Source organism: Eutrigla gurnardus, assembly GCF_963514095.1.
Source record: "Eutrigla gurnardus genome assembly, chromosome: 4".
Classification (NCBI taxonomy): Eukaryota; Metazoa; Chordata; class Actinopteri; order Perciformes; family Triglidae; genus Eutrigla; species Eutrigla gurnardus.
The window spans coordinates 30,116,344-30,129,457 of record NC_139918.1 but is presented as its reverse complement, the minus strand read 5'-3'; the positions used below and the strand labels follow the sequence as shown (position 1 = coordinate 30,129,457).

The window sequence follows — 13,114 nt, the reverse complement described above, 5'->3', positions numbered from 1 at the left end:
TAACCATATTTGGACGGAGAAGAGGGTTCATTTTCCTCACAGACTTTCATGCGATCTGACTTCTTTTTTTGCAACCGGAGGAGTCGCCCCCTGATGGCCAGCAGAGAGAATGCATTTTCATAACGTCATCCCCGTCACCAAGACTCACCACTGCTTTGTGCTCAGGATCACCATTTACCTGCCTGACTGACTTCATATCATCATCTGCATTCCCAGTCATCGGTCTCTCAACCTCGTCCACCAACAACCAGTCTGTGTCCAAGTTGTTGCAGGAGAGAAACACAGTGCCACCTCTAAAAATCTGCCATTACTGGAGTGTTAATATGATTTATTGTCCCACGTTTCGTTGAATAGCAGACAGGATGTTAAGACATGCAATATTGTCGGGGATAACAAGCAATTTTTCACTGCAGTTTGTCTTCAAACATGCTGACAAAGAACGAAGTCTGCAGCAACACCAGTGAATTTGTAATGTGACCTTGTCTCGTCTTGGTTGGAGGTAATGAATGAGTTTGCCAAGTGAGTCTCGGAAAGCAATATGAGGAATAAATTATTTTCGTTTTTTTTTTGGTTCGCGAGCCGTCGTGTGAAACCCGACGAGCCGTAGAAGACCTGAATTTCAGATTGGTCAGCCGTGATGCAGCTGTTGATACGGTTATAATCAAAACACCTCATGAGAAGAGATCGGTCAGCCTCCACCTCCCTGTCAAGGTCACACATGTTAGCATGTCTCCCGACATGAATCATTGCACCAGATAACTTTGTAATAATGTTATTTGAAGGTAATTTCAAACCCGGAAATCCACACAGTTATTGATGAGTATGTCAAACATCCCACAGGTACGCGCGCACACAAACGTGCCAGTCAATTTCACCAATTCCACCTCATTAATTCAAACAGTCTGACTTCCTAAACATCATAAATCACTGCAGGACTAGCAGACCAACCCCTCTCACCTCTCCTCTCCCTCCCTCCCCCCACTTTCCTCCTCGACCATATCGTCCCCTCCATCTCTCCCTCTATGTCGTCTACTAGCATTTCAATCACTCTCCTTTTCCTCCGTCTTCCCACTTCTTTGGGGAGGTCCGGAAAAGTTTCGTAGTATGCAGTCTAAATGGCGCTCTGATGGATTAGCTGTCTCTCCCACAGGCCTGAAGATTAGCCCAAGGGCAAACCCGCTCCCGTTTCCTGGGTGCCAAGCTGAAGATGAATAAGTGTTTATTAACCCGATGCAGAGTGACTCCTTCCCCACCTCATTACGGGGGTCGGAGAGAGAGAAATACCAGGCTGCTCGAGCAATGTTGCCATCTCTCTCTTTCTCTCTCCGTTTCCTGTCTTGCCTTCTCCAGCAGATAAACCAGCATCCTGATGTAATGTGACAGTGTGCGTTTGGTTCCTGTTTGTTCCCTGACAACTCAGGAAATTGGCTTTTCATCTTACAAAAAAAAAAAAAACACTGCGCTCTTTATATTAGAGGACATTCATCTTATTATGAGGGGCCAAGGAAATCGGAAGTTTATGTGTATCCATTTTAATGGTATATTTACTTTGGGTTAGGGGTCAGGGGTTAGTTTTGATGCATTTCTTTGGTTGCAGATGGGAATCATTCTGCCCCCGAGACACATGACACAAGTGCACCTTAAATGCGGCCGTTCGTCAGAAGGATTATGGAAAGATCTACTGTCTTACGTTTCATAAAACGTGGTGGAAGGGTGTAGCATGGGCGAGGGAGTGGATCCAAATGATGGTGCGGATCCGCGGGTCATGACTTCGCCATAGGAGGAAAAAAAAGATTGTTACCAGGCAGGCAGATGGCATAATGCAAAATAATTGCATGTGTCTGTTTGTTGCATATTCTGTTTATTGGGCTTATGTCTGTTTGTTTGTTTTGGGGATAATGGATTATCAGACAAATACGTTATTGGACTATTTTCTGAATGATGGGCTTTTGTTGCAAAAGCATGGTGCTGGCAGAGAAACAAACCTTTCTTTTTTCCACAGAGGTTTTTATTTTATGTTATGAGGTCAGTTTTGCTTGGAAAAATGCTCCAACTTTAAAGAGTGGGCATTACAACTGTGCAGGTATTGAGAGAGAGCAGTCATAGTCATGTCCGGCTCCTCCTTGAGGTTAGGTCTTCCTTGTTTACTGTTTATTTTGGTATTCTCACCTTTTGTCTCTCGTTTCAGATCCTTCACTTGCTGAGTGATTGCCTGCTCTGCCCTGATTTTCTTCACCTGTCCCTCGTTATCACTCTCCTGTCGCAGTGGATTCGGTCTGTGTGCTCCCCTTTGTCTCTGCCGGTTTGTCTTCTCTGTTTCAGTGAGCATGTTGTGTTTTTCCTTGTGTCATTTAGCCTCTCACATTTTTTGTACTGCTATATCTGTGTTCCCATCCCTGTTTCCCTAATAAAGATGATTATTTTAAACCATCCCTGTGTCAAGTCGTGCCATTGAGTCCTCTTCTTGCCTAGTTACATTGAGTCCAAATTTGAGCAATTTTGAGTCAATATCAAGTTAAAATCAAGTCTGGGCTTGGGACCAAGTCAAGACAGCATCCAAAAAACCAAATGGTAACCGTTCAATATTCTTCAAACTAGAGACATGCACACACAGTGGCTAAAGCGCCTTGAGCCACAGTATCCACTTTAGTGGATTTGCACTTCCTTCTTGATGTTTCTGGTCTAAGCTCCCATGATTTCCCCCAGCCAATTTTAAAAGCTTTTTAAAAGTGTACCAACACCAGGAGGCATGGGGACAACACAGTGTCTGCAGGGGTGACCCTCAAAACATCTGTCCATGCCCCTGCGTTGTTAGACAGTCTCACTGTTGTTCATAGGGAGAGTGTGTGGGACATACACAATACACAGTTGCTAGTTTATTTGGTTAATTAAAATAAATCAGATGAAGTGTAATTCAACAATGAATCCTACCTTCATGAAGATGATGATTAATTTGTAATAAATGATTTTATTTATTTATTCAACCCTTTTAGATCACATCCCCAGTCATATTATGCATCTATTTAACAACATATAAACTGATAAATTAATTATTAAAGTACTTACATTTGAATTAGCTCTTTAATAAACTGTGACGACGTTACACGCTAGAAACTTCACTCTTGGATGCATTCCCCTCAGTATTCTTGTGAAACATCAGTTCTATCAACCCCTCCATTTGCACATTTGCACTGTAGGCTACTATTTTCTGAGTAAATCTGTCTCTGTGTCTGGATTCAAATGTTGAGTGTGAGTATGAGTTGCCAACATAGGACACACGTTGAAAGCAAACAAGGAAGAAAATAGATAAACCACTTGGTTTTTTACTTAAGCAAGCTGAGCACAGAAGAACTGCTGATAATGACATACAAGGTTTTACGGACTTTCAGTGAGAAATTAGTGAATTAAAATGCAGAATCATATCAAGTATCATCCTGGTGAGTTTGCAGCTCTCTAAACTACCATCACTGCTCTGCAAAACCTTGTAACACCAGTCGCCGTGGTAACCGGCACCGAACGTTGGACCCACATATAAAGGAAAAGATACTGTTTCGTTGACCTGAGACTGAACCAAACCATCAGGAACCTCTTTACCATAATAAAACCATAATAAAACCCACCAGGTCCAATCAGTTGCTGACAGTTTGTCTAATTGGAGAGAGAAGGATTTTGCAGAACAATTACAGTATACAAGTAGCCTACTGGTGCGTACTGTGAATAGTGACTCAGGTTTCACGACACCAAATCAAAACGAGTAACTGCAGAAAAGTGTGACTGGCATTTACATGGAGAAAAAAAAATCTACATTACCACGGATTCTGGAGAATGTGTCTGTTGTTCTGTCTTGGTAGAAATATTGAAATATAAAAAGCAATACAGCCTTCGCTCGGAAATCAAACACAGAAACGAAATGTGCTTCTTATCTTTACATCGACTCTCCATGTAAGGCATGAGTTTGTTTTTGTTATAAACATTTTTTTGGTCTTTGCACTCGGTTATCTAAAAAGCAATGTGCACTTTTTCCACACTTAGGGTTAGATGGAGCGTTATTTACAGCACTATATCCTCAGACCGGTTTTTCCGTTGCCACATCAGAAGAGTTCTTGTTGACTTTTCAGCTCCAGGAAAAGAAAAAAACTCAACATTTAAGATATTTCGCCACTCCCTTTGCCAATGTGTTCACATTCTTTTGGCTTAGACACACCACCAAGGACAGAACATCACGTACAGGCTTCTCACTCAGATGTTAAGCATAGATACTGTACTTACACTATTTTTCAAATGCCAGAGAAAATGGGAGGCAGGGATTAAAAAGAAATATTCAAAGACAATAACAGGGTTCAGGATTATCAAATTTGAAACTGTTAAGCATAACATAACTCATTCACCACATATAGAATATTATCCCGTTTCCCCTTCCCACGAGTTTGTTCTGTAGCCAAAGAAAATAGGGTTAGAAAAGGGGAAATCTTCTTCTTCCATATTTTTTGAAGACCCCCTAAGAGTTCCTCTTTACTTATCAAAACCGCCTTTAATCTTTGCAAGGCAGATGGCTTAGGTATGCTCGATGACGCCGGATCACAAAATCTGTCGGTGTGAGGGAGTCTCTTAACTTCATCCAGTTTGCTGAAAGCAGGGCAGTAATAGCAAAATTAAGCCTCTGAAAGAGAGTCCACGTATCCGCTGTTCTCTCAAAAGTCCTGAACATGAATCCACTGTCAAAGGGCTCTGGTAGCAATTTCTGATAGAAATTTGACACCAGAAAGACCAACCAAGAGTGACCGAAAGAAAAGCCCCGTGGCAGCCTTTTAGAGTCGGATGTTGTATAAATCCAGAGGATTTGGGTCCAAGAGGCGAACCTAGTCGGACCTCCCCTGTTCAGTCTAGCAGGAACTCCACTCCTGACTTGTTTGCTAAGCTAGCTAGCTGCACAGCTGGGCCAGCTCAGGTTCAGGAGAAGCATTGGGAAGCTTGGAGTTGAATAACTGCAGAGAGTCCTTGATGCGTGCCACCTCTCCGACCGACAGCTTGAGCCGGTGGCGCAGCAAGCAAGAGAACAGGTCCATCGGCTGTGGCGCCGGCGGAGACAGCCGGTTAATCCGGTCCCTCATCTCCAGCAACATCAGAAAGGCGGCGTCCTGTGTGCCCTGCGTGTACGGGTAGTCCAGCTGCAGGATTAGGTCCTTGATGCCCTCGGGGTCAAAGTGCATGCTGTATCCAAACACTTTGAGCGTGTTGATCTTCATGTAGCCCATGTTGGACGTCTGGTCGTCCAGGTCCAGCGGTTCGTAGAAGAGTGTTTCATTCACTGTTGGATCGTCTGTGAGGATGCGGCTTCGCAGGTAGATGTGCACCGTTTCAAAGAAGGACTTCCATTTGTTGCCCAGAGACAGTGTCCAGTTGTAGCACTGTGCCGTGACGACGGCGTCCAATCGAGTTCTCTCCCAGTCGGGGAAGTCGGGCTGGTTCACCGGCATGAACCAGCTCTCTGAGTGACTTCCCCCGAAGGGATTGACATAAATGGCGGGCACGGGCTCCAGTGTTGAATTCTTAGTCAAGCATATCTGGAAAGAAATGCCCATCAGCATGTGGATGAGATTGGACTTGTTTTTGTTGCTCTTGAGCGTCAGCAACATTCTCTTCCTCCAGGCCGGATTGAACCAGCTCCCCAGGCGTACGTCGTTGCTGATGTAGATGGCGTGGACCTCGATTCTGCTGTCCAGTCGCTGGAGCAGGTACTTCACCTGAAGAGAGAATACAGAACTGTGAGTTTAAATTCACTCCGACAGCAGGCAGATAATAACAGGCATGTCAGATTTGGCGTGGACTCAGACCGATTGCAAAAGACGTGATGTGACGGGAATGCAGTGAGAATATATTCTGACTCAACTGCACAAAGTGAACCTACATGAGTCGGTCACGACACTTTTGCACAAGTCCAATGTTTGCTTGAGATCTGGGTCAGAGAGAACTTTCAGAATAAGCTAAATAAAGTAGACAAAAATATTGATGTTTCCAAAGTAAAATGAGAAAAACTGGAGGGAAAGTGTTTCCTGTGCAGCAGCGCCGAGTCAAAGTGGAGAAACAATTTTGACAGCAACATTTCAAAGTCTGTAATTCCTTGCACAAAAGTGGCAGCTGTCATGACAAAAAAGATAAATTGCCTTCAGTTGTTAATGTTTAGTTCCCACTCTGCTAAGATGACTCACTTTCTCAGATGTTAGACAAATTTGCCTTGTTTTAACAACTTTGGCTCAGTAGTACCCTTCATGAAGAGTAGACTGATGTTCATGTGAAAACTCTTTGGAGTGGTTAATGCGACAGAAAATACTGATATAAACAGCTTTAACAGCACAACACCTTGTAAAAATGCATATGATGAGATTAATAAGAAGAATCAATAATAGATTAACTGTATGAGAACCTCGGCATCGGGCATGTCCAAGTCAAAGTTCAGATAGTGGTCCAGGGATGCGGCGATGCTCGGCCGGCAGGAACCGAGATGGAGGAGGTTGCCGTGGTGACAGGCTCCACAGCGGGTCGCGTTGTCAGTGGCACAGGAGAAGCAGGAGGTGGAGGAGGTGCCCACGATGCAGGGAATGACTCCCTGGCAGGTGGGCTGCTCCGGGGGGCAGCTACAGCTCTTCACCTCCTCTGTGAAGGAGCCCAGCACTCCATGATCGTTGCAGTAGAGCAGAGACTGAGCCGTGCTCAACCAATACCCGACGGGCCTGCAGGGGGGGCACAGAGTAGGTTTATCAATTCAGTTGACACTGAACATTGTGCTTCACCTTCGGAACATTGCCTTGAATGCTTTGCAGATGATGTACATTTATCTATTTGCCTATAAAAAGATTCATTGCAGCCTTTTCTAAGCTGACTTAATGACACCAAAATTCAGGAATTTTAACTTCCTTAATATCAATCCACTGTCCTCGATACGTGCAAATATATATTCTGAAGTTTCCTTTGGGATAGCCAGTCAGAGTAGCACTGTAGATTCAGTTTGTGACTGAACTTGATGATTTGTGCCGTTTGGAAGCCGTAAAAACAGAAACTCAACAAGAAGTTAAATTCCAAGTAAATGTTGGTCCCGCCTCCAAGCTGTGATTAGACATTTGATTGTTTTTTTCTCAACATTTCTGGTACCTCATTGTAAACTGTTATTCTTATTGTGAGTGAAGGGTGGCGCTCTCACTCAGTTTTACAATCTCTCTGATGAGGAAACTGATTTAAACACTAAAGTTAAAGAGAGCAATGTTTGAGAGGCCCACTGCTGTTTACCCCATTTTCCATTTGTGGAAATGGGATTTGCAGGCTGCTCCATATTAATTAAACATTGCATTCTTTATCTCTGGAAATTTGACACCTTTTTTTGTTTTTTTTATAGTCGGGTGAGTGTTTGGTGTGACTGCAGTAGAGATGAAAATGCAGACATACATAAATTACCATCCACTTTGGCGCTGCAATGGCAGCAACAAGTTCAGACTGGAAATTGGCTCTGCAGAGATTTTATCCCCAGGCTAAGTTCAGCAAATCACACACAACATTGCCCAAATGCTCCAGCAATTCCTTCCCCCTCAGGCCTATGTAAATAGACAAAAATGAATGATGATAAAACAAATGGATTTGCGAGGAAGAAAATGGGGAGCCTTTGCAGCTGAGCAGCCCCTGATAACTTGTTATTGCCGGTACGAGCTGGGTTAAGACTCTGAGTGACGGGGGTGAGTCGGAGCAAGAGAGGGGGAGGCAAGGCGAAGGTGACTGGAGGGTGTGGGGGGGAGTAGAATGTCAGGGAAATTGAGGTCCTCTGTAAACAAGTGCCGAGCTGTCAGTCCGAGAGAGGACTTGATTACAGAGTGCCACGATGCCACGTACCTAACCGCACAAAGGCCTCCATCACCGGTAACTACACCCTCCATCTCTCTCAAACGCTCCCTTTCTTTCCATCTTAAGTCTCCATTCTCCCATCACATCTCATTCTCTCCTTCCTTCCTTTTGTTTCTCTCTCTCTGGCTGTTCTTGCCACAAGCTCGTCTTAATTTCCCCCTGCAGCGCGGAAACAGAGCTGCCAGGCGGCGACAGCTGAGTGAAGCTTGTAAGGGCGTTTTGCTCAGACCGCGGGCGTCACATTGACTCGGGCCAAGGGAGTCGGTTAGGCTGTCAAAATTATTAGGAGATGGTGGTTTCAACAGCGGCGGTGCTCTTTCCTGTCTGTCCGTTCATCTGTGGCGGTAGTGCGGTGCATTTCCAAACACCTTGGTTAGCTATCTGTAGGAATTACATCCGTATTGGACCATTTTACATCCAGTGCCAACACTCAGTGCCAAGTAGTGTGGTAAGTAGTGTGTATGCAACAAATGACAAAACAATGTTTTGCAAGCTCCCTTGAATGCCACACAGAAGTGTGTTCTGTTTTGATGCTTCCAAAGCACTTCCACATTTCTGACGAAAACTAAAATGTTGTTTTGATTTGACTGTGGTTACAGTCTGGATATGTTTAGGTACAAAAAACACTCTGTGAGGGGGTAAGAAAACATGGTGGTTTGGGTGTTTGGGGGCTTCATCACCATGGTTACAATAATATTGTGATCATACTCAAAAATACAATACTGGAACTGGGAAACAGTGTTCTCCTAAAGCCAGAGTTTGTGGCTCTATAGCTGTATCACATGACCTCTTCCTTCCCTCCCATCATGATTACGACAGCCACTAGAGGGCGTCGTCACTTATATACGTAAACGTGAGGAAATGATGCTAGCGTTTCTCTCGGGAGGATGGTCTCTGAGCTTGTTATGTAGCAGGGGCAAAAGTAAGAGCCCGGTTGTGCTTGAAACAAAAAATAGTATTTATCATGAAGCACTGTTCATATTCGTAGTAGTATTCAAAGTATTCGTATTATACATTGGGAGGCTAAAGGGTTGATTGTGTTTCCGGCTGTTTGTTATTTTGCTGTGTTCTCAGCAATCTCTTGAATGAGAACAATGTTACCATAACTGATGGAAAAAAGGTTGAGAATTATCGTTTGACACTGATGAATAAAAAAATTAAAGTAAATACTGGATATTAGTGGGGAAAGTAGTGTAAGGGCAGCCGGGTCACAATTCCATTTTAGTCAAATACTGATGCTTTGGAACGCCACATCTGAGGCACTGTATGAGTTAGGTACGTAAGTATGAATCGCGGGTTTGTTTCCCGGTGAATGTGGCCTGTTACCTCTCTCTGGGCAGACTGATGCGAGGGTGTTTGGGGCAGCGTTTGCTCAGCGTGAACAGTTTTCGGACGACCTTCTGGGCCTTGCCCAGGACCAGGGCGGTGCTGGACTCCAGCTGAGCGTAGCGCTTCTGCAGAGTCAGGTCAGCCGACCAGAACTTGGCGATCGTGGACACATTCAGGAACCGGTCAGTGGGCAGACGCTTCAGGAGGGCTTTGAATTCATCTGCAGGGAAACAGGAAGGGGGACGGAAAGAGAAAACAGAAAAAGTCATTTAGATTTTAACAATACCTTGTTTGAAGAATCAACCTATTCACTGTGGTCTACTTTATACCCGGTGTCGTGCAGAAATGATGACTCGGGAGAGTTTCCTGTCACACTAGAATACAGGAAACCAAGCCGTTATGTTCTAACGAATCACCGTTACAAAGTAAACACCTGCACTCATATTCATTCACCTCACTATAAGTAGCTCATCGTATTCACATCATAGCATCGTTTGCATCATTGTCTATTTCTTTGTTTATTGTCTGGTGATTGAGAGGAAGGCCTTTTTTCATTCATGATTCATTCTTCAAAATGGCAAACTAGTTAAGATAAAATCCACAATCACAAGCTATATAGACCAATAATAGCATGTGGTGAAATGGTCAGAGGTTCATTTCTGTGCAGGAAGGAAGGAAGGAAGGTAGAGGAAGAAATTGTGCCTGGCTTTTCTGGCTTTCCTGGCTTCATGCTGTTCTGAAAACTTTCTGAATGTTCTGTTCTTCAACTTCAGAACATTGTTTTTTCTTGATTGGAACATCAGTCAGAACACCGCCTACTTTGTTGTAACAGACACTTGGACATCTACTATTCAAATCCAAATGTTGCCATCAAATCAAATGGTTATTATTATTTCACAAGCTTGTGTGTGTGTGTGTGTGTGTGTGTGTGTGTTTAGAATCTCGAACATGAAATGACCGGGCACCGTTTGAGTAAACTGAGAATAACACCAGCCGAGGACACGGCTCTTACCCATTGCTGGCTTTGCCAAGAGCGTTCCGGTGTTGAGATCACTGGAGTTCAATTATGATCCAGTCGGCAAATATTATGCCAGTAGGAAAATCCTCATAGGAAACGTGAACCTATTATTTCATCTTTCTCCCAGAGCCAGCTAAGTGAGACCTTCTAAGATTGTTCTGGGTCTGCTGGAGAATCACATTCCCATGTGCCGCTGTTGGCAGGGAGGCGGTGAGGGAATCTGCAGCCAAGCCGACCTGAGCCCGACTGATGAGACTCAAGCCCATTACAGTGCTCAGTGATCCCAAATGACGCGGCCGTCTGTCTCTTTCCATCTCCTCTCTTTGTGTATATCTGCCTCTTCCCTTGTTGTTGTCTCTTGAGTTGTTTCCTGTCCGTCTGTTTCTGCTTCTCTGTTTCAATCCCTCGTCTCTTTCTGTAGCCTCTCTGTACAGGCATGAGGCTGAATTAGTCGGGAAACGTTGACCTTGTAATTGCTCCGTTTGCTGGCTGCAATTTCTCAGTTTTCCGTTTTTTTACTGTTTTGTTTCATATCACCTCCGTTGAATTTCACAAAGCATTCGAAGCTAACTGGGCTGAGTGTGCAGAGGCCAGTTTTTGAGGTCAAAGAGCAAGAGCACAGGATACGAATGGCACCGTTTCAGAGGTCAAACTTCCTAACGCAGCCATGGCTAAATACACTTCTGCTCCAACCAGAACAATCTGTTTTAGAGACCAGATTATTATTTTTATTTAAATACATATATATTTTCTTTAAGTTATATTTACAGTAATTTTGTGTTTTCATTATTTGTGTTTTGAAATACATGGTACCTATTTTCCACGCAACTACCCCGTCTCTGTGTGGTGTTTCCATTACTCCATTCCTCCCTGAGCCGAGCTAACTTCTTCTGTGGATCTAGCCTAATATTAATAACTATTATCAAAACTGTACATTTATACATGCTACATTAGATTCAGGCTTCAACCTCTGGTTCTGGCCAGGTGCCTTAAAATTGCATTCTCTCTAATGGCCATCAGGGGGCGACTCCTCTCTGATGGTATAGAAGTCTTCTCTCTTGATGTATTATCTCAGTAAACATTGTAAACATGAGGTTATGGTCTCATTCTCTAGTTTCAAGTCTTCTTCAATCCAGCATGATGTTGCTGAACACAAAATTGTGAAATTAGAAAGAGCTAAGACCCAGCTCATCAGCTGTTTCCATTATTTTTCTTTCTCTAGCACAGCTAGCGTGGTCCAATATGGCTGCCACGATGGCATGTAAGCTCATTTGTACACTTCTTACCAGTAATAAAGGTATCTGGTTTGAATATCCCATGTGATTTCTGTTTCAAAGCCCGATTTCTTTCACACAGTGAGTCTCTCTGTGACCATTAGCCGGTGAGATCAATGCCTCCATACACCTCTCCTTCCCTCCGTCTCCATCCCTATTTCTTGTTCTTTTTTTTGTTTTCAAATCCCTATCTCAAATCTCAATCTGCCTCCCTGAGCATTATTCCGTCAAGCATCTCTCTCTCTCACCCTCTCCCTCTCTCTCTCTCCACACTCACTGAGAAGTAATCATTAGCGCTGCCATCACGCTGGAGGAATTTGTCTGTCTGTTTTCCTCCCTTTCCTGACATTTATGACTCCGTGTCCTAGATTTATGGACAATTTGGCTCACTCAAAATCTATCAGATAAAGAGAGAGTTTTTTTTTGTTGTTTTTTTTTTCTTCCATAATGGGTGAACCGCACCGCCCTGAAATCTCCATCTCTGGGCCGAGTTGTTGATTCATGGCATCACCAGGCAGAGGCGACAGCTAAGTGACTGGCTGGCTGAGGCCTGTTCATTTAACCCTTTACAAGGACACGGAATATTAAAAAGTCCATGATTAAAATCAGCTATTGGACCAATATTGGATGGTTGGGGTGGGACAATATACTTTTTGTCAATATTCGGTTTTGATCACGATACTTGGGTGCTGATTTGCAAATTGCAATTCCAATGTATTGCGATTCTACAAGTGTTGCAACTCGATACTATAAATTATTGCGATTTTTTTCCTTCTTAAAGCGATGGTTCGGAGTAAAATGCACCCGAGGTCATTTCCACCATGACATCCAGCCAAATACCCCCTCAGAAGCATTTTTAGCGATGGTCAGCATTGGTCAAGATAGGGCTATTAGCCAAATGGCTTAATACTAGCGCTATGGTACTGGGGGTATATCTCGTAAATTACCCCACTAATAATGCATGGAATGTTACCAAACTTCTGCAGTAGTACACAATAGGGTCTGTACTCACAAAACAAGGCATTTGAAAGTTTGTAAGTACACCAGGAGTTTATTCAAAAGAACACTTGCCTGATAGCTTCTATCCTAAGCTGCTAACGCTAGCGCTGCGCCGACGCCACTTCCATGTTTACCAAGCTGTTTCCGTGACGCGAGTTTCACACGAGAGTATGAAAAAGTTTTGCTGAATTTTTATAAATGCTTGTATTATCAGGTCAACACTTGTACTAAACGGATGTGACGTTGCATGGCGGGAATCTGAATTATTGTTTAAAGCACTTTAAAGCACCCATTCAAAAAACCCACTGAAAAATGCTGACTCATTTCCAAACTCATAGGCAAACACTACATTGAAACTGTGCTGTTTTCTTCCCCTATACTTGTCATGCATCCTGCTTCAAAAATAAAAATTTCCACTGGTTTTCCAACATGATTCAGTCTGGTGAAGAACGAATGCCTGTCTCAAATGGAAGTTGCTGTGGATCCTAATCCTGCAGGCCTCCGTCATCGTACGGAGCTGGCATTTGTGTGACCTCTGAGCCAGTCTCTTTGAAATAAGATTCACCTTCCTTATGTGGGGATAACCTTAATCTTCACTTGTACA

At 43.6% G+C, this 13,114-nt stretch overlaps 1 protein-coding gene across 1 annotated transcript in view; it reads right to left on the bottom strand.

Annotated features, from left to right (window-relative positions):
* Positions 1 to 3,001: 3,001 nt before the first annotated feature.
* Positions 3,002 to 13,114, bottom strand: part of brinp2 (bone morphogenetic protein/retinoic acid inducible neural-specific 2) — a 161,405-nt gene continuing 151,292 nt past the window's right edge. Inside the window, exons 7-9 of the mRNA XM_084006947.1 lie at positions 9,217 to 9,439; positions 6,425 to 6,731; positions 3,002 to 5,744 (exon numbers count right to left, since the gene is read on the bottom strand). Of these exons, the coding sequence (XP_083863073.1) occupies positions 4,923 to 5,744; positions 6,425 to 6,731; positions 9,217 to 9,439 (1,352 nt within the window). The 3' untranslated portion in view covers positions 3,002 to 4,922. The remainder of the gene's footprint in view (positions 5,745 to 6,424; positions 6,732 to 9,216; positions 9,440 to 13,114) is intronic.